Here is a 26,878-nt window from a genome sequence, read left to right as displayed (position 1 = left end):
GCTGGACTGCGTTGTCCAAGGATGCGCTGGAGCCCTGACCCCTGGTACCCGTGAGTGGACCGTATGTGGAAACAGGGTCCTTGCAGATGGGATCAGTGAAGAGGAGGTCACTAGGTGGCCTGACCCAACGTGGCTGTTGTCCTCATGAGAGGAGAAGGTGACGGGGCAGCGACACGGGAGTGACCCCGAGGACACCGGCACCACGGGCCCCTGGGAGAGGCGGGAGGACCCTCCCCTGGAGCCTAGGAGGGAGCGCGGCCCGGCCGGTGCCCTGGCCCTGCACTTCCGGGGCTGTGAGACAATATCATTCTGTCAGTTTGAGGCCCCAGTTCGTGGTCCTTTGCTGGGCGGCTCCAGGGAACCAACTCAAAGGCCGGGTGGTGTGTATTTCCTTCCGGGGGCCCAGGCCACGTCATGTCCTGCTGTCCCCCTCCCTCGGGTGCCTGGGAGGTGCCCACCCAGTGCTCCCTCCAAAGGACCCACCGTGGAGCCTGGCTGACAGCCCGCTGGGGACACGCCTGATCCACTGAGGCCACCACTGCCGGGATGGCGGCCATGGGGCCACCCCAGGCCCCTCTTCTCCCCACGGTACCCTCGTCAGGCAACTTCGCCCGGGGACCCCTCCGTGTGGGTCGTGGGCTGCCCTGCTCCCCTTGGGACTCAGGCCTGGTGCTTCTGCAGCTCCTGGGGGCCGTGGGAAGCCGTGCCCACTGGGCCCGCGAGGAAGGCACGGCCAGAGGCGGATTCCTGGGCAGTTTGATCACCTGGATCCAGAAGCACTTGAAAGCCCAACTCTGAGTTCCTCACGCGGGGAGGAGACCCCTTCCCTCTCTCGCTGCCTCCATCTATTTTGCTGTGGGATTCGGCCTCAGCTAGAACCCCAGGTCACATAGGAGCCACCGCTGGCACCCAGGGTCTGGCCCTGCTCTGCAAGGCCCGAGAGGGACCGGCAGCTTCGGGGCGGATGCAGAAGGATGGGTGAGGGCGGAGGCTGCGAGCCCCTCGCTGAGCAGAGTCCTCGAGCTTCACCTCAGTTCTCCTGGGGAATCCTGCTCGATCGAGCTCCCCCTGCCCTGAGCCCCGGGCGGCTGCCTCGCACCCTCCCTGCCAGCCTCAGGCCAGCTGCGGGCTTGGTGAGCCCTGTCCTTTATTTCTGAGAAGTCGGAGGGTGTGCGGAAGAGAAGGGCACTCAGCTCCCCTGTCTGGCCGTCGCAGCATCTGCTCTGGCTACCGACCTGGCCGGAGGGGACTAGGTTCCACCTCTTGTTTCTGGCGAGTGTCGGGGTTTGCACCTGTGAGCTCACAATGCTTTCCTTTTGTGAAAGAGTAAGAGGAATAATAGTAAGTTTTCCTGCGGCAAATTTGTTAAATTAAGCAGCAACCCAAGGCGCGCAGCTTTCACCCCCAGCCTTAGACGGGGAGGCTGCTGAGTCCCTGTCTCTGCTCTGATTGGCTTTCGTTTTACATGCGGCGCAGTTTTCGGGAGGGGGGCACAGGCCAGCCGCCCCTCCCGGGCCCAGGGCTCCGACCCCGCGGCGAGGTGGAATCTGCCCATGGCTTGGGGGCTGCCGGGCTTCCCAAACTATTTTTAAAGTGTTTTTGGTTCAATAAAGCTCTAAACAAGTTTTGCCAGCCACTTTTTCCATTAATTTTTAAACCGGAGTGAATTTCAAGGGAAATTTAATCCATGTGCTTCTGATTCATTTACACTTAACTCATTGAGATGCCGTGTTGAACTGTTTGATGTTGAAGCAGAAGGCAGCTTTCTACAAGCCTGCTTGGCCTTTTTTCCTTCTTGGAAACAGGAAGTGGCATCTTGCCAGAGTGTAAATGGACGTGATCCCTCAGTGATGATGCTGTTTCAAACCCACATCCAAGAGCCTGGGGCTGTCGCAGGGCCCTGGGCTGCTGGGTCCCCAGGCGGGTGGGGGAATGGGGCTGACACCCCAGCACAGCCCTCTGGCTCTCCCCCATTTGGGCCCCAGGTACCTAGACAGCAAGAGAGCCTGTACTGTGCTTGTCTCTTTAAAACTTGTGTCAACACACATAACAAAAATTTACCATCTTAACCATTTTTAAGTGTACAGTTCACTGGCGTTAAGTACCTTCACTCGTCACCAGCATCCGTCTCCAGAGCCTCCTCATCGTCCCAAACGGACGCTCGGTCTCCGAGCAACGCCGGGCCCCCTCCCCTTCCCCACCGTCACTCTGCCTGTGAATTCGCCTGCTTAGCCCAGGCCCCTCGTGTAAGTGGAATCACACAGGATTTGTCCTTTCGGGACGACTTGTTTCACTCCGCATCATGTCCTCAAGGTCCAAGCGGGTTGTACCAGGCTTAGAGTTTCCTCCCCTTCGAGGCTAAATCAGATTCTGTCGTGCGCGGGGACCACGGTGTCCTCCATGCTCGTCCGTGGACGGGTGTTTGGGTCATGTCCACCTTTCAGCTGTGGGAGCGGTGCTGACCTGACCGTGGGTGCGGACTCCCCCTGAGACCCTGCCTTCAGTCTCTGGGCGAAATGCCCAGACGTGGGGTTTCTGGATCCCACGGTGCTTCTGAGTTGGGCTCTTCGAGGGACCAGCAGCTTGTGATTGGTTTGTAGGTGGCATCGTGGTGGCCGCTCTGGACAGGTTCTCAGCAACTTCCCCTCCGGGGATCTGCGCTCCGGTGAGACCTCCAGGCGGGTGGCCGGAACTCGGCACGGCCTGGGGCAGCGGGGAGGGGCAGCGGGGGGCCTCCGGGCCTGGCACCTGGGGTGCAGTCAGCTCCAGGCTGGAGGCGTTCCAGAGAAGACACGGCGCCCGTCCCAGTGCAGGTGGAGAACCAAGGCCTCTGGGGCCCAAGGACAAAGGGCATGGCCACAGCCTTGTGGGCTCTGGGCCTGGGGGAGCAAAGAAATAACTCGGGGGTTCTCTTGTCCCCGTCAGGAGTAGCTCTGTGGCTGGGCCCCCCTCTGGCTCCCTGTCTCTGTCCCTCCCTCGTCATCGCTGTTTTTTTTTTTTAATTTATTTTTTATTTATATTATTTTTATTTCGGGCTGTGTTGGGTCTCCGTTGCTGTGCGCGGGCTCCTCTCTAGTTGCGGTGAGCAGGGGCTACTCTTTGTTGCGGTGCACGGGCTTCTCATTGCGGTGGCTTCTCTTGTTGCGGAGCACGGGCTCTAGGCGTGCAGGCTTCAATAGTTGCGGCTCACAGCACAGGCTCAGCAGCCATGGCGCACGGGCTTAGTTGCTCCGCGGCATGTGGGATCTTCCTGGACCAGGGCTCGAACCCGTGTCCCCTGCATCGGCAGGCGGGTTCCTAACCACTGCGCCACCGGGGAAGCCCCCATCACTGCTCTTTAATGATGAACGTAGCCATGCTCTCAGCTGTGGTCCTCACGGGGTGTCCTCCTGATCTGGTCACGCTGGGCACTGGGCTGCCGGGTGGGCTGGGCCTTGGTTGCTCCTACTGGGCAGTGTGACAGGGGTCCTCGATGGCCCCGGTGTCCCGGGGGGCATGTCTGCAGCTGAGTGGCTCACCCACCAGCCTGGGGGATGTGGTTACTGAAATGGCTGCAGGTTCCCACCAAGCTCACCAGCTGCGTGTCCACCCGCTGTCCACCTTCCCCAGTTTCCTCCTAAGGACCCACGTGCGTGCCCCGAGCTGGAGGCTCTGGGAGCAGGGTCCCTGGGCTGAGGGCAGCACGTCCTGCAGACCGCTAGGGCCACGTGCTGGGGTGGGAGGGTGGGGAGCAGGGGTGTGTCCAGGCCGAGGGGCCCCCAGGGAGGGTTAGCAACGCTGGCCACGCCTGGCGTCCCTCGCATTCTGGAGGCCTGTCACCCTGCGAGCACTGCGTCCGGATCCAACCAGCCTGAGCCTGGCCCCGGGTCCCAGCACCGGGCAGCTGCCCCGCCCAGCCCGTCACCTGCCCCGCCCCCCGTGGGCTCCACCCCCGGGCCCACCCCTCCAGCCTGCACCCGGAGACCCGGATCGGCCGCCATCTACCCGAACCCCGACCCGCACGGCACACGGAGCTCGGCTTGCCCGGGTCACCTGCCTCCTTCTTGCTGCCATGTCAGCTTCTTCTCATTTTGTCACAAATTGGGGGGATGGTCAGGGGGCAGTGAGAACTCCCGAGGGGCGGGGGTGGCATCAGTCAGAATGTTCCAGCGATTTCAGGGGGGCAGAATCCACAGCCTGGCATGTGTGCCCACGTGGGGTGCCAGTCGGTGGGCAGGAGGGGTCCCTGGCACCCCAGGGACGCCCTGCTGCTAGGAGGTGGCCGCCCTCAGGTCGCGGGGGGGAGCCCCTCACCCCTGCCGAGAGGCTCCTGCTACAGGCTTCACGCCCAGAGGCGGCGGGGTGTGGGACGGCCAGCTGGGGATCTCACAGCCCCGCCATCGGCACGGGCTCCAGGCGGCCGGGCAGTGGGATCTCAGGGCTGGGCCGAGGACGCAGGTTGGCTGAGGAGGAGTGGGAGGTTCGCCCCCGGAGCCCCCGCCGGGCTCCCAGGGTCCTCGGCATCGGGGCGGTGGCGCCTGAACCAAGGGGCCCATCCAGTCTGCTGGGCACGAACGCCTCACATCCTGCCAAGTGGGGCCTGGAAGTGGGAGCGCTGAGCTCGAGCTGGTGGCCGCGCGGGACGCACCCACGACCTGTGGGCCATCACCTCCGTCAGGAAGCTGGTGGCTCTTCCCGAGTGGCCTCGGCACCGTGACAGTGATGCAGCGTCACGCCCTTCAGGGACTGAAAACCACAGATCCTTAGAGAAAAACAGGAGCCACTCCGAGGACATCAGTGAGATGTGTGGCTGGAGGGTGACGACGGTGTCCTGAGCTGACCTCCTCCAGGACCTCCTCCAGGACCTTCTCTAGAACCTTCTCTAGAATCTCCTCCCTCCTCCAGGACCTCCTCAGGACCTGCCGCAGATCAGGTGCTCAGGCCGGGCCCAGGGGGGCGGGCAGGTAAACTCGACATTTGCTGGTTACTCTGCTCTGTGGTTTCGGATAAGGGTGGAACTTACCAGCCGGAGCGGGGGCCTCACCCAGGCTCATGGGCCAGGAGGCTGCACGCCGAGCTGTGAGACGTCGCCCAGTTAGGGCTGTGGGTCTGGGGGCGCAGCGGCCTTCCTGTCCTGTTTGAGGAAAACAGTAAGGAGGATCGCACCCCTTGTCCTGGGGCGAGACCCACAGTCGTCGTCACGGCAACAGCCTCCAGACGCCCAGAGGACCCCCGCTCCCCGTGTCTTCAGATAAGCCCACTCCCCTCGGAGTGACAGTCAGGGCCACTCAGGACGGGAGGACGTCGGGACTGAGGGGACGTCCCACAGAGCAGCTCACCTGTGTGTGGACGGTACCCCTGCAGTTGTGCACAGAAACCCCCGGCGGCTCCTGGGAGCCAACAGGTTAAAGGCCGAGGCTCCACTCAGCCACCCAGGCGTCTGACTTTTCTCAAGATCCAGCTCCTTGGGGTCGGGTGGCAGGGCTGGGTGCCAGGCAGGGGACAGGGTCCCCAGCACAGTGTGGTTGCGAGGGCGCAGCCCATACCCTGGCACCTGATTCCATCACAGACTTAAAACCATCTCAGTGCTTGGCTGGCGATTTCTCTGCACCTTCGGGTCAGGAAGAGACTGGACCCCTTGAAGTGATACCAAGTCACTCCGAATCAACAGTGCTGAGGTGTCCTGCACCCCCTGCAGGTCGCCCGGGACCGCAGGACTTGGGAGGAGTCTTTGCAGATGGGCTCGGCCGCGATGAGCGATGATGTCCCGGAGCGAGGCCCCACCCACTGGCCGGCGTCGTCAGAGAACCCGGGGCTTTGGACACAGACACGCAGGGAGTGACGGGGCTGAGGTCGGCGGAGCGCCGCGGCCACAGCCAAGAGCGCGGCAGGCCAGGTGGGGAGAGGCAGGCGGGGCCCCTGAGCCTGGGAGGGAGGGCGGCCCTGGACGCCGTCTCACTCCGACTCCCGGCCTCCAGAACCGAGGGGGTGAACCTCCGTCCTTCCACCTGGTTGGCAGTGCTTTGTCTGGGGGCCCCTTCCCAGGGTGTTGGGGGTCGCGGCTGGGACGACAGCCCCTCGGGCTCTGCTGAGGGCGTCATGTTGAGTGAACACGGTAGGGGCTCTGCTGGGCCGCGGGGGGCGAGGGGGCCCGTCCACGCCCGGGAACCGGGAGCCCGTCCCGCAGGGCCCTGTGTAGTGGCAGCCGGGCGTCCCCCGCGCCGCTCCCCTGCCGGTTCTGGCCTTTTCTTCCTCCTTTGCTCAGGTCGTGTCTGCTCGTCGGCCCAGAGGGTCCAAAGTTCTGACCAGGCCTCAGCCCGGCACCTTCTGGCCGCGAACCCGGCTCTGCCCCCGGAACTGACTGGCCACCCCGCCAGGTGGACGGACGTGGAGCTCCGGGCAGCCAGAGGAGGGGCCCAGATGGATGACCGATGCGGGCGCCGGCCGCCACGTGTCCCGGGGCGGCCCGCGGTGGGCGGATCCTCCTGCGACCCTGGGGGCCGGGCAGCAGCCACGTGACACCTGTCCCCCGGGGCTCAGAGCCGTCCACGGTGTCCCTCCCGCCCCCCTGCGGCCGGCAGAGGGGACGGGAGAGGCGGGGGGGGGGGCGTCCACATCCACAAGTGCCCTCAAGGTGCCCTGCCACGCGCTAGGCCTGGCGTCTGCGGCCTCCCGGCCTCCCTGAGCCATGAGGGCCTCGGGACCCCGAAAGCAGCGCGGGGACGGGCTGCGGCTGCAGCTGCGGAGCCCAGGCGGCCAGTTCCGGGAGCAGCCTTGGAAAAGAGCACCGGGGGGTGGAGTGGGGCTGTTCTCTGGTTTAAATAATTCGGAAAATCCTGCAGCTCAGGGGGGACTGTTTTCAGACCTCGGTCCTTCTGGGTCCCGTGGTTCCGCTCAGGCGTCGTCTCCGAGGCCCAAGGCCCCAGAGCCTTCTGGGCCCACCAGGAGCCCCCCTCCACTGGGACGGGGGCAGGAGCGCCGCGGGGCCGCTGGCGGGGCCTCCCCGGGAGGACGGAGGGAGGTGCCGCCTGGGCTTTATTATGAGGAGGTACCCCGGGCCCCATGCAGGCAGAGTGGACGCCGCGTGGACACAAACGCCCGGGTGAAGGCAGGTTCTTCAAGGCGACGAACCCCGGCCCCTCAGGGAATCACACTTTCTGGGCTCGGCTGTTCCAGCCCAAGGAGACGCCCGGATCCTAAGAGGCCAGACATCAGCCTGGACCCTGCGGGTCGTGGGCGGCATTTCTTAGCTTCCAGCGCCGCCTGCTGGAATCTCCCGGAATTACAGCCGCTCCCCGGGGCGCGGTGGCCGAGGCGTTTCCTGTTTATCGGAGCCCAGCCAGGCGGCCGGAGCTCGGCTGAGCTGGGCCTGCTGGGCCCCAAAGTGCCCGGCGACTGCGGGGTCGCAGGGGAGCAGCCACCGCACCCCCTTCCTGAGAACACAAACCGATACGACCTGCCCGCCGTGCCCCGGGCCCGTCCCAGCCCTGCCCAGAAGCTCGGGGCGCGGGCTCCCCGCCCAGCTCCCCACGGCCAGGACAGAGGGACACGAGGAACCTTCCCGACCGCAGGGCTCAGACCAGGATTTAGTGGGAAGTCGGGGAGCCCAGCACAGTCCTCCTCGCATGGACAGCCAGCTTCCGGAGTCTAAATCATTCCAAGATAAAGAGCTTTCAGAAGATAGCATGCAGGAAGGTCCCGTCCAGGTGTGGACCCGCCCAGCAGCGCCCCAGGGTCCCGCCTGTTTGGGGGACACAAGATTGCTTCCTGAGCGAGGGGCTGGGCTGTGTTGAGGGGCTTGGGGCTGCCGGCCTGACTGTGGGGACCTGGCTGGGGGACCAGGTGGCAGTGATGGACCCTCCCCGCCCGAGGCCGAGGCGTGTCTGGGATCGAGGACACGCCAGGCCCGTCCTCTGGCCACGGTGTCCCCAGGCGGCCCGCGTGCAGGAAGAGGGGGTGTGGTCGCTGTGGCTCCAGGGGAACAGAGCCTGACCCTGTGCCCGAGGGCCCCGGGGTCCCCGCCCAGCCCTTACCTGCACGGGGTGGGGATGCTGCCACGGGCCAGGTGGGGAGTCCCTTAACCCCCCCAAGCCTCAGTCTCCCATCCCTCGTTGTCTGTCCGGCGCTGTCCTGGGATGGGGACGGTAGGCCGGGGGCGCCAGGGCACCGAGTCGCCGGGGCAGTGACCCCCCAAGGCGTGGCCTGGTAGGCTGAGTGGACGGACCGAGGCCACGTCCGGGGGAGCGACGCTGGGTTCGAGCGGGTGACCCCGTCCCAGGGCCCGGGCTGGGCCTCTCGCGGGTTCTGGTATACCGGAGCCTGAGAGGGTGGAGGGGCCCCAGCTCCGTTCGGGGTCCCGCCCTTGGACCATCTGGGGTTCCGGTGGGACGGGGTGACAAGGCAGCAGGCCCTGGCCCAAGTCCCTGGCCCACAGAGCACAGGGGCCTTTCCAGGGCCTCTCGGTGAGGCGAGGGAGGGGGGCCAGCAGGAGGGCTCCCAGGGGCCCCCGGACAGGACGTGGGGACACGCCTGCACCCACGTGGCTCAGGGGACGGGCTTGAGGTGCAGGGAGCTCCGGCCACCCTCCCACGGGGCGGGGGGCGCACTCCCTGGCGGGGTCCCTGAGCCCTCCCATGGCAGGAGGCCCAGCAGGGGCCGGGGCAGGCGACGCGGGCCGTCCCAGCTGGAAGGAGTACAGGCCACTTCCGCAGCCCCCACCCCCGTCCCCCGGGGCGCCGCAGGCTCGGCGGACACAGTGCAGCCCTGACTCGGAGACACTGATGACGGTCACGAGTCTGGAATAGGACGGGGCCACCTCCAGGGGCTGCGGAAGAGCCGTTCACCCCCCACCCGCCTGTCCGCCCCTCCACTCGTCATCCACCTGCCCACCCTCTCTCCACTTGTCCATCTGACCCCCTGCCCATCCGTCTACGTCACACAGTAATGGGGGCCAGTGGCGTCCAGGCTCTCGGGGATACGGTGGTGGCGACTGGGCCCTCCTCACACCCCCCGTGCCCTCCCTCCGTCACCAGCGCTCCCCACACGCAGCTACAGTCGAACTACGGACCTGGGCTCTCAGGGAGAACGCCCGCCCGCCCGCCGGCCGCCGCTGCGTCGACTTCACACCCTCTGAAGGGCGCACCTACCGGCCTGTAAACAGCGCCCCCTCCTGGTCGCCTGCGTCCTGTCACCCCTTCCCTCAGGGCCGCGGCCGTGCTCACTCTGCACGCGGGCCTTCCAGCCCCTTCCACCCCCAGGCGCCCCTCCCCGCCCCTCCAAGGCGGGGAGCCCGTCCACCTGCGCCCGTCAGGCCTCGTGGGTGAGTGCCCAACCCGTGGTGAGACGTCCAGGATTTCTCAGGGCACATGGCTGGCACAAGCCCGTGAGCCGCCTCGCCCGTCCCCTCGCAGCCCCGCCGGCCTCCCCCAGGTCCCCCTTGGGTCCTGAGCACAAGCTTCTCCCTTGGCCCCAGATCCCCGCAAACCCGCAGCTCTGCGAGGAGCCGAAACAGCGACGCCCGGTGGGCAGGGGAGGACCGGCCACCTGGGAGGTGCTGGTGGGACAGTCTGAGCAGCTCTGGGCATCACGCCTCCTCCTCTGGGACCCAGCCCTGGGGGCCTCGGGCACACCGAGGGTCCCGGCACAGCGCGCAGACCCCGAGCAGCTCCCAGCACTGGAGCCGCTCCCCGCCCCGAAGTGCCCCGTGAACAAAAGGACTCGGCTGCTCAGGGAAGCGTTGTTCCAGCCCAGCATCAGCGAGGCGCTGCGCCCGCAGCCTCGGGGGCCCAGGCTGCCGGAGCCAGGCGCCAACGAGGTGTGCAGTTGTGTGATTTCGCAAACGTCGAAAGGATCGGAACTCAGAAACGGGCTTGACTAACAGCAGAACCAGAGCCTCGGGACGTACCTGAGGTGCTGCCGTGGACTTACGGGCAAATGCCCCGCCCTGCGCCACGTGGCTGCCGTGGGCGCGTGGGTGCCGCGGGGACCAGCGTGGCCCGCGGGAGGGGCGGGCGCGGAGGGAGCGGCACAGACACGGGGCTTTACAGCATCAGGACTTTATTCGGGTTAAGTGGGGAGATTTTCCGTATTGTAACATCAAAGAAAGAATTTGAATGTTAGGAAACTGCAGAACATTAAATGGCCTTTCACTGCACTTCTCAGAACAGCGGACAAAGATGGATGCTTTACAGTAGCACTGAGATCATTAGGGCTCATTTTCAACAGAAGGTCAAGCTGGTTCGACATGGGAGTTAAACTTGGAGAAACAATAAAAAGGGAAGGAAAGGAAATCCGGCCCCGGCACGGATACGGCGGGACTGTCTGCGGAGCCGCGCCCTGGCCACCTCCCGGGCCCTCCCCGCCTCACGCCCTCTCTCGGCAGCACTGCCGCGCACCCCGCATCACGGAAACGGGCCCGAAGGTGCTGGAACCTTCTGTGGCAGGTGCATGGCCCTAGGAGGACAGCTTGGAGTAGCTGGGAGGGGACAGCTTCCGCTTCAAGTACTTCAGGACGTAGAGGGGAAGACAGCTGACCACCGTGATCGCTGACACCTTCCACACGAAGGTCACAGTCGTGATGAAGGCAACATCTGTGGGAGAGAAATCCAGGAACAGGTGTCAGAGGCGCCCAGGGCGCCGCAGAGGCGGGCCTGGTGGAGCCTCGGGGTCTGGGTTACAGCACTGCTTTCCCTGCACACCGGGGGCAGGGGCTCCTCTAACAGGAGACACGAAGCCCCAGCTGCGCAGGGCAGGCGCTGCACGGCCCGCGGGCTCGGTCCGGGGGCAGAACCTCGCAACGCAGCCTGGGGCCGGCTCAGAACGTCCGGGCTCATCTTCGTCGTCCTGGGGACAGGCGACCCTGGGCATCGGGGCCTTGAGGCCGCGGGCAGAGCTGTCCCCGTGAGCCCACCTCCCGTGCCCCTCGGTCCTGCCACCACGGGGTGGTGTTCCCAGGGTTAACGGCTGTTCTAATCCTCACGGGTGAAGAGGCGTGTGAGAACCCGAGGGCGGCCGATCCTAGGACAGCCATCCCTGGAGACTGTCGTCGGAAGTGGGGCGAAGCAGCCTGGTAGGCTCACAGACGCTGAGGCCCAGGAAAGTGCAGGGAAACCCCGGGTCTGTGTGCAGGGCACACGGGGTCCCAGGCTGTGTTTAAGCACATTGTAAAAAACCCGGCAAGTGTTTTCCAGGGGTTCAATCACTAAAAATTAACAGCAAAATGTTGCGGGGATGACGCACGCTCGCCTGACGGACACGGGTGCTCATCGGTGGATGCAGGACGCCCAGCACCGTCCCCTCTGATGAGCCGCAGAACCCCGACGGGGCCCAGGGCCTCCTGCACTGTCGCCAGGTGGGAGGAGCCCACAGCAAACGCCACGAAGAGGAGGGGCGGGGCTCTTATCAGTCGAGCCTCTGGAGTGACCGCGTTCTGCTAAGTTTCTGCAGTCTTGAAGGATGTGGTAGCGTCAACGACCCGAGAAGGCTCCACGAGACACCCTGCCTGTGCCTGCTTCACACGGGGCCCCGGGCAGCCCTGCTGCTGGTGTCCCAGCTGTAGCTTCTGCTTTGTGCTCTGTGCACACGTGCTGGGAGAAGGAGCTGCGGGCCCAGGGAAACGCCCGAGAAGAAGCCAACACCGCTCTGTCCAAGAGTGTCAATTCGCGTTCACACAGGAAAGCAAACGTGTATTCTCAAAACAAAGTAACCAAGATATTGTAATTTGAAAATAACCACTTCTTATGTGCCATGGCTATTTTTTTGGTGAATGTTTCTTTTAATGCAAAAGCACGAATTTGTAATAGTTTTCCTATGTACGTACTCACCACTGAGTAGATACTTGGATGTGAATTCACCCAACTTCTGCTTTTATGATGGGATTCTTTTTACTTCTCTACCATCTATAATACGTTAAAAGTTATAGAAGAGGCACAAAATTCATCAGTTCCCGCCGTTGAAACCTGCCTAAGTGTTCATTTTGTAATTTATAGCTCTGCTGTGAAGGATGGAGATGTCTTCACAATACGTGAAAAGTGACGTCACCACCACTTCTCACCAGCAGTAGCTTTACGGTCCGCTGCTCTCCTCCACTGCGCAGAAGTGTGAGGCTCTCGTCGTCATCCCAGTGAAGTCGGCTCGTCCCAGGTCGCTGGTGTTAGGAACAGGAAGTAGATGCCAACTTTTGACTTCAAGGGCCGGGGCTCTGCCTTAGATGAATTTTCCGACAGTGGCGAGTGAAGAGCCGGGTTTGACAAGGCGCGTCAGGTGAGGCGAGATCAGAGCGCCGGCCATGGACGGGGAGCGGGAGTCCTGGAGAGGGACTGGGGACGGCCGTGCGAACTCACCCAGAGCAGCTCAACCCTCCCCCAGGGCCACGTCGGGTGACCCACCCTCCCTCCCACCCCAGCCAGTGCTCACACCCAGCAAGTAGCCCCCCTCCTCAGGGCCCTGCTGGTAACGGGGGGCAGGCGAGAAGGGGGCAGGGGTGCAGCGGCCCGGGCCATGTGCCGCCTGCAGGTTCTGACGCCGCTGGGCCCCGTGGCTCCAGGGGACGAGGGCGGGCGGCGCCGGGCCCCGTCCTGGAAGCCCTCTTTCCTGCAGCCGCAGCGGCCTCCATCAGGAAAAGGGACAAACAATACAGCTCTTGTGGGGAGAACTCGGCGCGACTTCATGTATTGTTGCAAGGGGTTTAATCTTTCCACAGAAATAAGCTCTGTGTTGTGAAGCTGTCTGATGTGGGTTTTATTACGATCTGCAATCTAAGATAACGTGTTAGAAGCAACAAAGAAAACGTTTAAAAACCAGTAATAGACAGCTATTCAGAAAAGAAGTCTAAAGCAACTTACCAAAATATTTATTTAGAAAAGCGAGCGAGGCCACGTAGCAGCCGAGGCTGAGCAGCTCGGCGACCGCCATCAGCCAGTGCCACGTCCTGACGGTCAGGGCCACCATCAGAAGCTCCGTGAGGACGAGGGCCGTGAAGGAGATGGCCACCACGTGCACGAACTCGGACTCGAAAAGCACCAGGGCCCCGGACATGAGGATGCCACCTGGAAAACAGCCAGGGTGAGCGGTGTGGCTTTGGACACGACGACCTTGCTGCTCGGGTCGGCAGCTCTGTCACTGTATGAGGGGCGAGAGCCGCTGACACTGACGGACACGGGCTGTGCACACCGGCACCCAGTGATCCGTGTAAGCTCTGGACTGGGGACAGAGTAAGATGTGGACTGGCAGAGTCTGGGGGGAGAGCCGTGCCTGCACGCCAGTTAGTAACTACGGCTGGCTGTCACCTTCCGGGGCTGTCTGCTAACTCCCCACAGGCTCCCATTTGTCTGGGACTCCAAGCAGAGAGCAGCTGGTGACTTCTGACTTCGTAATTCATATTTCTCGAAGTCCGGCTATCACACCAAGAAAGAAAGCCATTGTGGGGCGTAGGCAGTGTGGTAAGTGCTGATTAAATTTTTCTGGATTGACTTTTATTTAAAAACAGGGCAGTTTTTAGGTGACCTGCACCAGTAAAAACGCCAACCCCCGCTGCGTTGTGAAGAGGCCTGCGGGACCAGCTGCTGGGGTATCGATTCACAAGATAAACTGAAAGCAATATTCAACTGCTGATGAAATGTTAAGCTTTTGGAACTTAACTGGGAGGTGAAAACAATATTGCCCATAGAAGACAAAAACGCTTCAGTGCAGGAGAAGGCGGGTCCGTCTTACCTTGGTAAATACTGATTAAAACCCAGACGAGGAAGGTCTTACAGGATAAGGATCTTCCCTAGGGTAGACAGTGGAGCAGCTTAGTTAACAGAGCAGAACACACGTTTTCAAGTAGCTACGTGCGGGTGACTTGTAGAAGACCCCAGGCCCCCAGCCCAACCCACGTACTGATCCAGCCACCGTCTTCCTCCCGTGCACCCGGGCTGCCCGCCCTGCTCAGCTTATGGTAAAGGGGTGAGCGGTCTCTTCTGTTTGACCTCTGGTGACCTTAAGCCACGGCTGTCCATTCCCGGGCTTCCTAGTGACCCAGGAGTCGACGTGTATAAAACAAAAATTGAAACGCACTATCCTGCATAGTAAAAACAGTTTCCCTTTACTGCTTCTTTACTTCTTGGGAACAAATCTTCCTATATCTACTTCTTAGTTTCCTTAGGTGACAAAGGATGGTCTATAACACCTGAAGTCAGAATTTAGGCCCCGAGGTCCTTTCTGGAAAAGATGCCATATCAACGAGCCCAGCACAAACAAGGGTTTCTGGCACAGCAACCTTCACCTTGAAAACTCAGCCTGCGTCTGTCCGACCACACTCCCGAAGACGCTTCTATCTGAGAAGGAGGTGGGGTCACAAGTCGCTGCCCAGCCCGTTCCTGCCAAGGGCTGGTCGAGGCAGTGCACGTCCCCGAGGCCTGTGGATGAGGGTGTTGGGACGAAGCCCGGCGAGGCCGCGGCACGGGACTCACAGACCATCACGCTCGTCCCCCGCGTCTCCCGCCCACCGGCACAGCCCACAGACATCGTTTCCGTTTATGGATGGAGAAGCACCGGCAGCTGGTGACTTCCTCAAGGCCACACTGCAGCTAGGCCTAACGGATGAGACCAAAGCTCTGCTGGGATGCAGGGCATCCCCGCCAGGAAGAGGTGGCACGTGACGCTAAACGGCACGAGGGAAGAATGAACCGTACACAGGACGGGGACGCGCCAGCACAAGGACACCCAGAGGCTAAACCCCGTCCACCCGGTGTCCACGGACACCTTTGAAAGAGACGGTTGCAGCAGCTTGGTCCCGAGGGGCCACCTGAGACCGTCCTGGCTGCGCCCGAGGCCTCACTGCGTGTGAGTGTGGACAGCAACCTTCAAACATGTCATCATTTGTTAAAAGGCAATATTGTTGTTGTTGTTTTGTGCTGCACGCGGGCCTCTCACTGTTGTGGCCTCTCCCGTTGCGGAGCACAGGCTCCGGACGCGCAGGCTCAGTGGCCATGGCTCACGGGCCCAGCCGCTCCGCGGCATGTGGGATCTTCCCGGACCGGGGCACGAACCCGTGTCCCCTGCATCGGCAGGCGGACTCTCTACCACTGCGCCACCGGGGAAGCCCCAAGCAATATTGTTTTTTAAAGAAAGAAAACAGCCGCACTCGGGGACAGACCCTGGCATGCGTGCACACAGGTCCTCCTTCCTGCCTCTGTCTGTACCTGCACCAGACACGCTGCCGCCGACTCGCCAAGTGCAGGGGTCCTGCGGTGCTGCGTCCCGTGGCGGGAGCCCTGTCTCTGGCGGCAGCTCTGTCTGTCTCCAGCCCCCTCCCCAGGCACTCATGGACGCTCTCCCCGAGGCTTCTTAGGGCAGCAACCCCCGCTGTGGTTCTGTGACTCATGTGTCCTGCGGTTGGAGCCCTTTGTCCCAGTCTGCATGCCAGCTCCCGGGTGGATGGTTCTGTGCTGGCAGATGTCCAGTCTCTACCCACCACGGTGCGACAGAAGAGTCCCTCACCCCAAAGCTCCCGCGCTGCCCCCTTCCAGTCACGACCTCCCACCCCAAACCTCGGGCCCATCTGTCCTCTGGCCCTAAAGCTGTGCATTTCCCAGAGCGGCAGATCACTGGGGTCACACTCACTTTTGAGTCTGGCTTCTTCTGTGCAGCAAAAGGCATCTGAGAGTCGTCTGCGTTGCTGAACGGACGGGTTTTCTCCCGTCACGGACATGATCCCACTGTGTGGCTGCACCCTCACAGGGGGAAGCGCAGCTGGTCGTTTCAGTTTTTGGTAATTACGACAAAGCCACCATCAACTTTTCTGCATGTGATTTTGTGTGAACGTACCTCTTCATTTCTCTTAAGTAAACACCTAGGAGTAGGATTGCCGAGTCACGTGGTTAAGTGTATGTTTGACTGTACGGGAAACCGCCAAGCTGTCTTCCTGGGCAGCTGCACCAGCCTGCGTTCCCACCAGCACGGCTGAGCATCCCTGCCAGCATTTGGTGGTGTCGGTTTTACATTTTTGCCATTCTAACAGATGGCGGTGGTATCTGATTTTAATTTGCAATTCCCCAATGAAATAGGACGTTGAGTGTTTTTTCATAAAAGTGATTACTTGCCGTCTGTACGTCCTCATCTTTGGTGTGGTGTCAATTCAGGTCTTTTGCCCATTTAAAAACGTGGGTTGTTTTCTTTCTGAGTTTTGAGAGTTCTTTATATATTCTGGATACAAGTCCTTTATCAAAAGTGTAATTTGCAAATATTTTCTACCAGTCTGTGGTTTGTTTTCCATTTTCTTAACAGTGTCATTCACAGAAAAAAAAGTCTGTAATTATGATAAAGTCCAATTTATCCATTTTTTCCTTTATGACCTCATATCTAAAAGCTCTTTGCCTAATGCAAGGTCATGCACATTTCCTTCTCCTAGAAGGTCTATAGTTTTACATTTTACGTTTAGGTCTATGAGCCACTGTGAGTGAATTTCTGTGTAAGACCTGAGGTGTGGGCCGAGGGTGACCAGCTGTCCCGACGCCGTCTGTGGAGAAGACGGCCGTCCTGCACTGGACACCCCTTCACATGGTCAAAGACCGGCTGACACGCGTGGCTGTAGTCCTGGGCTCTCTGGTCTACTTCACTAACCCGTGTGTCTATCCTTTGCCAGTGATAAAAACCTGGTACTGGGAGTCTTCCAACTTTGTTCTTCTTTTTCAAATTTGTTTTGGTAATTCTAGTTCCTCTGCTTTTCCATATAAACTTTAGAATCAGTTGTCAATATTCAACAACACTGATACTTCCAATCCACGAACATGCATTCATTTATTCCTTTCTAGGATTTCTTTCAGCCAGTTTCACAATTTTCAGCATGGAGATCCTGCACATATTTTGTTAGTTAGACCAAAGTATTTCACTTTTTTATGCTGTTATAAACAGTGTTTAAAATTGTTTTCAGATCTCAATTGTTCATTGCTACTATACAGAATTAGAAATAATTAAAAATATTTTTTCCTTGTATCCTGCAACCTTACTAAACTTACTAGTCTAGCAGGGTTTTTTTGTGTGGATTATTTGGGATTTTCTACATAGACAATTCTGGCATCTGCAAACAGATATTTTTATTTCTTCCTTTTTAATTTCTATACCCTGAATTTTCTTTCCTTGCCTTATCACTATTATTTTAAAAATTATACAAGGATACAAATACACATTTCAAAAGCTAAAACCATTTTGAGACTATTCAACAGAAAATAAAAATAGGGAAGTAGTCCTAATAGTTCAACGTCTAACGGTTTCAAGGGCTTTTATGAAGGACTGCACATCACCTACTTGATATCTTGACAATCAGTACAACTATAACTCAAGTGTCTCTGTAGTGAGTAGTTTAATTTATCATGAATATAACACTATGACTTGGCAACTGAACTCACAGCTACAAGACTGAACTATTTCAGGACCACACAGGCTGGCTCAGCTGACCACGGGTCACCTAAGTCCTGACCCCAGGGCTCAGGCTCAGGTGGTTTTTCATAAGAGGCCACAGACCATTCAGGACAAATAAAGTCATGTGTAGGGTTAGGGGAGGGATGAGTGCATGTTTCCCCTCTAACTGGCAGCCCCAGAAAATCAGAAGTGACTGCACTCACCGTGAGCAAAGCTTAACAGCTCAAAGCAGAACTCGACCCAAACATCGTTACAAATACGTCCTTTTCTGTAAGGAATGAGAACTATGTGGTTTTAGGAAGAGGAAGGCAATGTTGCCTCTTTAACTGATTCATTCCCTCCCTCCTTCATTCACCAATTACGGAACAGACACTGTGTCCAGGTTTAGGCCCTGGAGACAGTGCAGAGAACAAATATTTACATTCAGGATCGCCTCATCTCGTCAGAACCCTAAGTCAGATTGGTGATGCCTGGAGCATTTATACTCTTAAAATAAAAAGACTGGCTATGGGGCTTCCCTGGTGGCGCAGTGGTTGAGAGTCTGCCTGCTGATGCAGGGGACACAGGTTCGTGCCCCGGTCCGGGAGGATCCCACATGCCGCGGAGCGGCTAGGCCTGTGAGCCATGGCCGCTGAGCCTGCGCGTCCGGAGCCTGTGCTCCGCAACGGGAGAGGCCACAGCAGTGAGAGGCCCGCGTACCGCAAAAAAAAAAAAAAAAAAAAAAAAGACTGGCTATGAAATAAGTATAAAACCAGGATATTTTATTTCGAAGTAGAGTTCTTTCCTGTTTTACAAGGGATGTGCACGCTGCTTCCCTTGGTTACCTTTGCGGTATTTAATGAATTTACCGTGACCTGAGATTTCTGCTCAGAACTTACAAGATAAATCATCTGTTGGACAGTAACTTACATTCCAGCCTGTGGCTTGTTTTCTGCTACTGTCCAACCATCATTTAATTTACCCTGAATTCATGTTTTCTTTTCCCAACTGAAGGCTTGTGGAGACCAGGAGCAGCGCCTTCTAGGTCTTTACAAGCGCCCGGCACGGGACCCTCAACCGTGCCACCCACAGTGACGGACTCGGACAGACTGCCTGTCCCCAGCGGGTGCAGAGTGCTGGGCTCAGAAGCAACGTAGAGCTTCAGAATGTTCCTCTAGCTTCAATAAGAAAAATACTCACTTCTTATCAAGTTAACTGGCTGAGTGCCTTAGTGCTACTTTATTTTCAAAGGATTTAGAGTGTATGCAATTTTTAAAGAAATATATACTTTAAAGACAAGAAGTACAGATTTTGGATCTTGAAGCAAAGGAGTCTAGAGAAAATAAGTGACTGAACTCTTGTCAAAAAAATTAGGAATGCGTTCCTGACTTTAGGATATTGAAATATTCTGTTGGTCACCCTAACAAGAAAGGAAAGCCAGCACCCTTAACGAGACCCAACTTACTTGGAATTGGACATGGTTTCCTAACATCCCCTCAAGTTCAAATGTATCAGCTAATGGTGTGGATTCACCACCTCGCGGCTACAGTCAGAGGGGAGCCGGGACTCAACGCTGGACACTTGTGACCCCCGGGAGCCTGCTTTTATCACTAGAGTAACGTGGCGACCCACAAAGAAGGTTCTGGTGGGCAACAGTGAAAGCGGCGTGTCCCCTCACTGGTGGGGACACTGAAGTCCTGCTAGGAAGTCCTCCCACCTTGACGGTCTGGCAGCATCACCTGGCCTCACCTGCAGTGACCTTAACCCTGAGCAGCCACCGAGCCCCTACACTGATGTTCATAAAAAGCTTGTTTCCCCTTCATATCCGTGAGGCAGCATTTAGGGCAACATTTCTGGAGCCACTGGAAATAAGGAAACACACAATCTACTAAAATTATAATTATTCGCAAGAGCCTCCTGTAGTTTTTGGATCTTTGATCCTATTCTGCTTCACTGAATGATGATGGTTGCACCATCTTAGGATATTAAACCAAAACGTTTTTCTTCTACTTGTAACATTCACAATGATATTTTTATCATGATAATAATGCTTTATATACGTCTCAAATCTATATATTATTATCAAATAAAATATTACATTATCACATATAATATTTGCTATTTTATCTTATTTTATACTACATTGTTGAGCTAGCTTTATTTTTGCCCTGATTATAGAAGTAATACAGGCATTTTCTATTTTTTTTCAATGGATTTAAAAAATCTTAATCTCAGATTTCCCTGGTGGCGCAGTGGTCAAGAATCCGCCTGCCAAGGCAGGGGATATGGGTTCAATCCTGGTCCGGGAAGATCCCACATGCCGCGGAGCAACTAAGCCCGTGCACCGCAACTACTAAGCTTGTGTTCTAGATCCCATGAGCCACAACTACTGAGCCCACGTGCCACAACTACTGAAGCCCATGCGCCTAGAGCCCGGCTCCGCAATGAGAAGCCACTGCAATGAGAAGCCCACGTGCAGCAACAAAGAGGAGCCCCCACTCGACGCAACTAGAGGAAGCCCGACCGCAGCAACAAAGACCCAACACAGCCAAAATAAATAAAATTAAATTAAAAAAAATCTTAATCTCATCAAATTCTTACAATAACGCCATCAAATCCAAAGATTTACATGACTTACCCAACACCAATGGGACTGGTTAGAGGTTAGCTGGGCGAGTCTACCTGTTAATGCCTAATCTGATTCTTTCTCCGTTACAACATACGGCTACCGCTTTAAAAATCAGAGCTGGTGACTTCAAGTTATCAACGGTAAACCTAAATTTAATTGGGGGTCCGTGGACTTTGTTCTCAGTGTTGGAAGGTTCTTTTTTTTAAATTAAATTAAATTAATTTATTTTTTATACAGCAGGTGCTTATTAGTTATCTATTTTATACATATTAGTGCATATATGTCAATCACTGCTGGAAGGTTCTGAGGTCACCATGGTTTGTGTGTGGGGAGCTGGGCATGTCTTCCACCCAGTGGACCATGTTTTCTATGCTACGGAGATACGCTTTCATAAAAAAAACATGATAAATTTAAAACTTCTTTCAGGAATGTTTAACTGTCCCAGAGCAGTTCTGGGCTGCGTGAATGAAGCCTGCGCAGCTCAGGGAAGTGGACTTCTACCTTAGTAGCGTCACCGTGACAACAGCGTGGGTCTCCGGGACAGAAACATACTGCAGATCCCTTTCAGACAAAATTCTGAAGCCCACGGCCGGAGGAGATGTGGGCGTTCAGAGGGGCTCCGGTCAGGGCTCCAGGTCCCTACCGGCTTGAACGCCGGGCCTGCTCCAGGTGGAGAGGGAGCCGGCCCCGCCCACTGCGCAATGCTGACCGGGAGCCCAGAAGGAGGGAGCCCTCAGCCACGGTTCTAAATCCACAGAAGTTCCCCAAACGGTTATGAGCACCCTTCGCAATTATCATTCTACGCGTGATAATCAGAGCTGCACTGCAAACATTCGAGCAAACGCCGTTTTCCCCTTTGATGCCTAACTGGGGCCGCACCTTGGTGAGGTCTTTGTACAGCTCTGGGTACAGCATTGCCATCTCGGGCTTCACGTCTTGGTCCAGCACCAGGGAGAAGACAGGGAACATGGTGTAGACCGTCGCATACCTGGAGGAGAGCAGGGAGGTTACACGGGGGACCCGGCAGCACCAGGAGCACACCTCTGAACCAGAGGCCAAAGGTCAGACCCTAAACAGAACAAGAACAAGTTGGCAACCAAGCACGACTTGTCCTAAAACTGAATACTTACCCACAGTACAGCAGCAAGGTCTACAAGCCACAAATGCTGACAGGCAGCAGGATCCTTTTTTTTTTCTTTTTTTAATTAAAGCTTTTATTTTGAGATCACTGCAGAAGTGAGTACAGTTATCAGAAGTAACACAGAGAGGTCACGGGGACCCTTTAACCAGCTTTCCCCAGAGGCAGCATCTCCAAAACCGCAGCCAATCTCCAGGGGGACGCCGACACCGACATGGTCCAGACACAGCATCCAAGCCCACCAGGGCCCCCTGAAGCCTGCTTCTCTCCCAGCCCCTCTGAACCCCTGGCAACTGTCCTCCATCTTATAACTTTTGTCACTTCAAGGTGACACGCACGCACCACACATGCACGCAGGTGACCCTGGGGTTCGTCTTCTCGTTCAGCCCAGTCCCTGGAGGTTCACCCAGGTGTGGCCATACGACAGGCCGTCCTCTGGTTGCTGAGGAGCGTTCGTGGTTGCGGACAGAGCAGCTCTGCACCCAGGTCATTCTCTGAAGTGCATCTGGGTCGTTCCCAGTGTCCGGTTATTACAAATAAAGCTGCTATCAACATCCACTGCACAGGTTTTCTGTAAAAGTAAGTTGCACTTATTTCAGACACGGGTGCCACCTGCAATCGATCGTATGTCCACAAGTTCAGGCACTGGGTCATAGGGCAGCTGTATGTTTAGTTTTATAAGGAACTGCCAAACTGCTTTCCAGAGCGGCCGCACCAGTTTCCATCCCTGCCAGCGTGTGTGAGGGATCCGGACGCTGAATCCTCACCATACTTCGGTATTGTCACAGGTGTTTCAGCCATTCTGATAGGCGTGGAGGGGCAGCTCACTGTGGTTAAAATAAGCATTTCCTGGTGGTTGATGACACTGACCGCCTCGTCACGGGCCCGTCTGCCGTCCAGTGTCAGCCTGCACTTTGATGGCTCCAGATTCTCTACGTACAGGTTCAACCTCTAACTTCTGCATCAGGTTCAACAAGCACATGCTCTTTACTTTCCTCTAAATCTCTAATTGCTGTTGTTAGTCCCCTTAGGACTCAGGGGGCTGAAAGGGCCAAGGAACCCAGGCAGAACCCGGCCCACATCTCCCGGAGCCAGATGACGCACGAGGACCAAGCTGCATGTGCACCCGGCCCAGGGACCCTCCTGCACCGGGATTCATGAGTGTCACAGCGCAGGCCCGAGGAGCCTCTATTTTCGTAAAGAGCCTCGATGAGAACCCTTGTTGTTGTGCCAGGAACTCCTCCGGCTTTTCAACCAAATCACAAACATCATCACCACCCCTTTTATCGGTTGATTCTGCTGAGGGCAGTTTCCAGCGTGCGACTGGGTGGTTTCCTCCAGGTCCCAGCGCAGACCCCATCCCCCCATCAGCCCCCAGGCTGGGCCACCTGCAGGCCCGCAGGGACCTCACCTCCGCTGCTTCCCTGGCTGAGCCTTCGTGCCCTCCCCGGGGCGGTAGGGACGTGGCATGGTGGATCTCACCGCAAATAGAGGAGGAGCAGGCTTCGGAGGGGAGGGTCACTGGGCCGTATGCTTAGTCGTATGAAAAACCGACCAACTTGTCTTCTGGGCTCGTTTCACCATTGTGCGCTCCAGCCAGGAGCTGTAAGTCCCGGGAGCCCCAGCTTCCTGCTGACACCGAGTGAGGTCTGTCTTAACCTGGCCTCTAAGTGGGGTTAAAATTTCCATTTCCTGTAACTAATGATGTTGATATATTTTCTTGTGCTTGTTGGCTATTCTTACATCTTCTTTTGCGATGTACATTCAAATCTTCAGCCTTTTCTTAAAAAACTGAGTTATTTGGAGATCATGAAACATTCTGGGTACAGAGCTCTTATCAGATATACGTACTGAAAAGGCTGTTTCCCAGCCTGCCTTTTCATTTGATTAATATTGTCTTTAGAAGAGCGAAGACTTAATTTTGATGAAGTCCATCTTGTCCATTTCTCCTGTAACAGTTCACGCATTTTGTGCCTAAGGAATCTTTACCCCTCAAGGTTCCAGGGATTTCCACCTGTGAATTCTGCCAGCTTCCCTTGTCTCTGGCATCAGTGCCTGCTGCCTGGTGTCCACGGTCCGAAAACAGCTTCTCCCTGTACCTCACCCTGTCTTCCAGTCGCGTGGGCTGGGGGGACAGGGCATTTCCTGTTGCTCCATGGTGCCCCTCGGTGACAGGCTGCGAGCCCACCTCCTCAATCACTCGCTCACGCTCCCTGCCTGCAGCTCAGGACTCTTCCTCAGATGTCACGTGTCCTCCTGGCACCCCGTGAAGACGGCACCTGGCAGTTTTCTCACGTGCATCCTCAGGCTCCCCGCTGAAGTCCCCTGCGAGGATGCGAACCTGTGATGTCCCGGGGGTGTCTCCTGGGAGCTGGGGCCATCACGAGAGGGACACCCCAGCTAGAGCAGACCTGCGTGTCTCCAAGGATGCTGCCTGAACACGGGACGTCGGCAGCTGTCGGGCAAAGGAGGGGTTTGGCTCGACCACGTGGAGCGGGTCTCGCAGAACCCTGGATGTGCAGACGCCCGTGAACGCTAAGTGGGGCCAGGATGCACGGTGCTTCCCCAAAGGACCTGCCAAGGGGGGCGTGTGGAGGGAGGGCACAGCCCCTCCCAGGACCTCAGGTATGTGGGCAGACGCAAGCGCAGGCTAAGGGAGGGGAGTGGGCCACGTGCCACCAGGTCGGCTCCAGGGGGCACCGGGGTGGCCTCGGCACGAGCTTCCTTCCGTGAAGTAACCAGCAGTGCCGGTGGGCCTCACCTGGGTCACCAGTCCCTAGGAAGCTAATGAAATGAACTCGGATAAAAACCGTACATAGGCGGAACGGAATTCTATCAACTGTCCTGTAGTTTCTAGAGCCAGCTATTCCATCATGGAAGGTCAGTAATTTGGTCTGGTTAGATTTTATTTGATAAAAACACCACATTGCTTCCCGCCCAGTTCTTTATATTTGTTTTCTAGGTGAGGGCAAAACTATTTTATTATTTATTTTTGAAGAAGCTTAACTTAGAAGCATCTCCCTCCATTCCTGCCAAATCCAAGGAACTAATGCTTCAGAGAATTACAGGCGCCTCGTTTCAGTGGTGGACATGCAGAGAAACTTTAAAAAAAACTTTCAGTGAAGTCTGATAATAAATAGGAGCTTTAAAAATAATGCGTGCTTATGCTGACAGGGCTCAGGCTGCATACGGGAAATGAAATCAGGCCTAGAGTTGTAATTTCATGAACTCAGGCAGTTATTATTTAAGGAGTAATCACCACTGCCCCTTAAAATTTCCTTTTAAAGTTTCAAATCCATACTTTGAAAAATGGAAAGTGAGAATGGTTATGCTTTTCTTTGGCCTCCAAGGAAGAAATGCACTGGACAAACTCAAGACGTCACCAGCATTACTGTGCAACTTCTGTGCTATTTAGAGTAATTAATGTGATAATTATTGCAAAGACTTAAGCAACCAACGGAAAAATGTAACAAAATTTGTAGCTTTCTGTACCTTTAGGCTTTTCCCTCTCTTTGAAGGACTCTAGGAACACCTGCTGCGATTAACAGCGGGCTGCCCGAACCGGCTCATGGCCCAGCCCGAAGCCAGTCGCGGTGGAGCCTTTATCCTGACCTGGGCCTGGGGGCGGGGGAGGGGCAGTGCTTCCCCACCACCTCCAGGGACCCGGGAAGGGTCTGCATGAGTTCCGTGGGGAAGGATACGCTCTAATTTCCACAAGAACCTAACCTGTTCAACAGCTCAAGCCACACAGGAGCCAGGGGAGGAGGGGAGAAACGATGGAGAACCGGGGCGAGGGGGACCGGGGTCCAGCCCCTGCAGCTCCTGGGTGGCAGGCTGGGCGTTCAGGGATGCATCCACGTGGCAGGAGAGCGGCACCTTCACCGCACACCCCCGCCACTGCCCCGGCCCCCCGCTGCTGAGCTCAGCGCCCTGTCCTCTTCGGGGCACAAGCACCCGCCCCAGGGCTCCCTCTTCCTGGAAAGCTCACCTGCGCCCACACCCCAGGCTCGGCCCACCCCTCGCCAGCCTCCCACCGCCCCTCCCGCCTGCCCTGTGCCCCCAGACACCCCCAGAGCAGGTCCCACCAGGTCCCCAGTTCGCTCTGACGTCCACTCTGGAGACACGGGTGTGCGGAGGCAGCGGACGCCCTTGGCCCGGGGGGAGGAGGGCAGGACACAGGACGGGAGGCCGAGGGAGCCCCATCACTCGCGATGGGACCTCGCCCGCCCAGCTTCGCCCTGAAATCAGCCCACGTCGCGCCCCCGACGCCCCCGATGCCTCTCGCTGAAATCCCCGGGATTCTCAGGGTTCAGGGAGCCGCCAGGCGACACGCATGTAACGGTGCCCTTGAACTGGGCTCCACGGGGTGCGATAACCCGCGGGCTTGTCCTCCGCCGACCTGGGAAGACGCTGAGGCCGGGAGAGGGCACGCAGCCCCCCCGGGCGCCGGGCCTCCCTCTTCTCCCTGTGACACGGGGGGCTGCACCCATGTCCTAGGGATGCGGGGGGACAGGAGGGCGCTCAGGACGGCGCCGGGACACGTGTGCTAACTGCCGTCGCCTTTACCACGCGGTGGAGAGGCCCAGCCCCGCGGCTGAGGGGCTTCGCGGAGGAGAGAAGCCGCGCGGGTTGTCCACCGCACAGCAGCCGCCACGCTGACTTCACCTGCCGGTGCGGTCACGAAGGATGAGGAGAGGAAACTCCGGCCTACTGTCGCCTGACACAGGCCTCCTGCTTTGCAGCTTCAGCAGCGCAACGAGCACAGCCTTCGCCCCGGGCCCCAGGCCGCCGCTCTGTGGCCGGGCTTCCCAGCTGCCCGGCGGGTGCCCTGAGGATGAGCTTCGTTACCCCGGGAGGCCTTACGGAGTCTGTCCCGGAATATGAGGTCCCGTGCCAGCACCACCCATTCTCGAAGGCTCTGCTGCCAGCTTCACGCCGCCATCAGGATTAACCGTGTCCGGCCAGGAGGGCACAGGCTTCAGGAAGGGGCTCCCCAGCCTGGGAGCGACCCAGTCACCCCCCGCCTCCACCCCACCATGATGCCGCTGAGGGATGGAGAAAGTCCCGGCTCCGACACAGTTCCCGACCCAGCTGCGCTGCCCCACGTAAACAGAAATTCCACGAGAACGCGTAACAGCGGGGTTGTAGGAGGGACAAGCGGACACGTACTGCCTCTGGGTGCCCCACTTCGTAGCTCCGTACACCAGTCGATTCGTCCTCAGGCTGAGTGTGCGGGAGCCACGCAAGCAAACCCCTGCATGTGTTCCCGGGCTACAAGCCCTCCCGATGTGCCGCTGCCATGTCTGCGCGTGACGGGCCCACTTACCCCACCATGAGGAATCCCTGGTACAGGGGGACGGACGCGAAGTAGAAGACGGAGGAAAACACGGCCTGGAGGGAGGAGAGCAGCGCCCGTTACTCACGGTCGGCCGATATGCGAGCGGGCCGCGAGGCACCAGGGGCCCCCGCACGGCCCCTCCGGACGCCGCACCTGCATCGTGGAGATGATGAGGCCGCGGTGCATCACGAACTGGCTGAGCGCCGCCGACCGCTTGTAGCTGCTGCGCCCGTGCACCATGAGCAGGCGGCCGATGTGCTTGAACTGTGGGACGGAGAAGTCGGCCGCCAGCGAGGCCTGCCGGCCCTCCTGCGACCAAGGCAGAGGGGCCGGCTCAGGGTCGGACAGGGGCACAGTGCGGGCCCCGCCCCGGGAGCCGCCCGCCAGCACCCTGGGAGGACCCGGTCCGGCAGTG

At 58.0% G+C, this 26,878-nt stretch overlaps 1 protein-coding gene across 4 annotated transcripts in view; it reads right to left on the bottom strand.

Annotated features, from left to right (window-relative positions):
* Positions 1–10,009: 10,009 nt before the first annotated feature.
* ATP9B (ATPase phospholipid transporting 9B (putative)) overlaps positions 10,010–26,878 on the bottom strand; it is a 206,763-nt gene continuing 189,894 nt past the window's right edge. For all 4 annotated transcript variants that reach the window (XM_082641455.1, XM_082641453.1, XM_082641454.1 and 1 more), the window contains 6 exons: positions 26,617–26,772; positions 26,452–26,516; positions 20,867–20,975; positions 13,690–13,747; positions 12,822–13,025; positions 10,010–10,568 (listed from right to left, as the gene is read on the bottom strand). In XM_082641455.1, the coding sequence (XP_082497581.1) occupies positions 10,432–10,568; positions 12,822–13,025; positions 13,690–13,747; positions 20,867–20,975; positions 26,452–26,516; positions 26,617–26,772 (729 nt within the window). In that variant the 3' untranslated portion in view covers positions 10,010–10,431. The remainder of the gene's footprint in view (positions 10,569–12,821; positions 13,026–13,689; positions 13,748–20,866; positions 20,976–26,451; positions 26,517–26,616; positions 26,773–26,878) is intronic.

This window comes from Mesoplodon mirus (assembly GCF_964341445.2).
Source record: "Mesoplodon mirus genome assembly, chromosome: 13".
Lineage (NCBI taxonomy): Eukaryota > Metazoa > Chordata > Mammalia > Artiodactyla > Ziphiidae > Mesoplodon > Mesoplodon mirus.
This window is presented reverse-complemented; position numbering and strand designations above follow the sequence as displayed.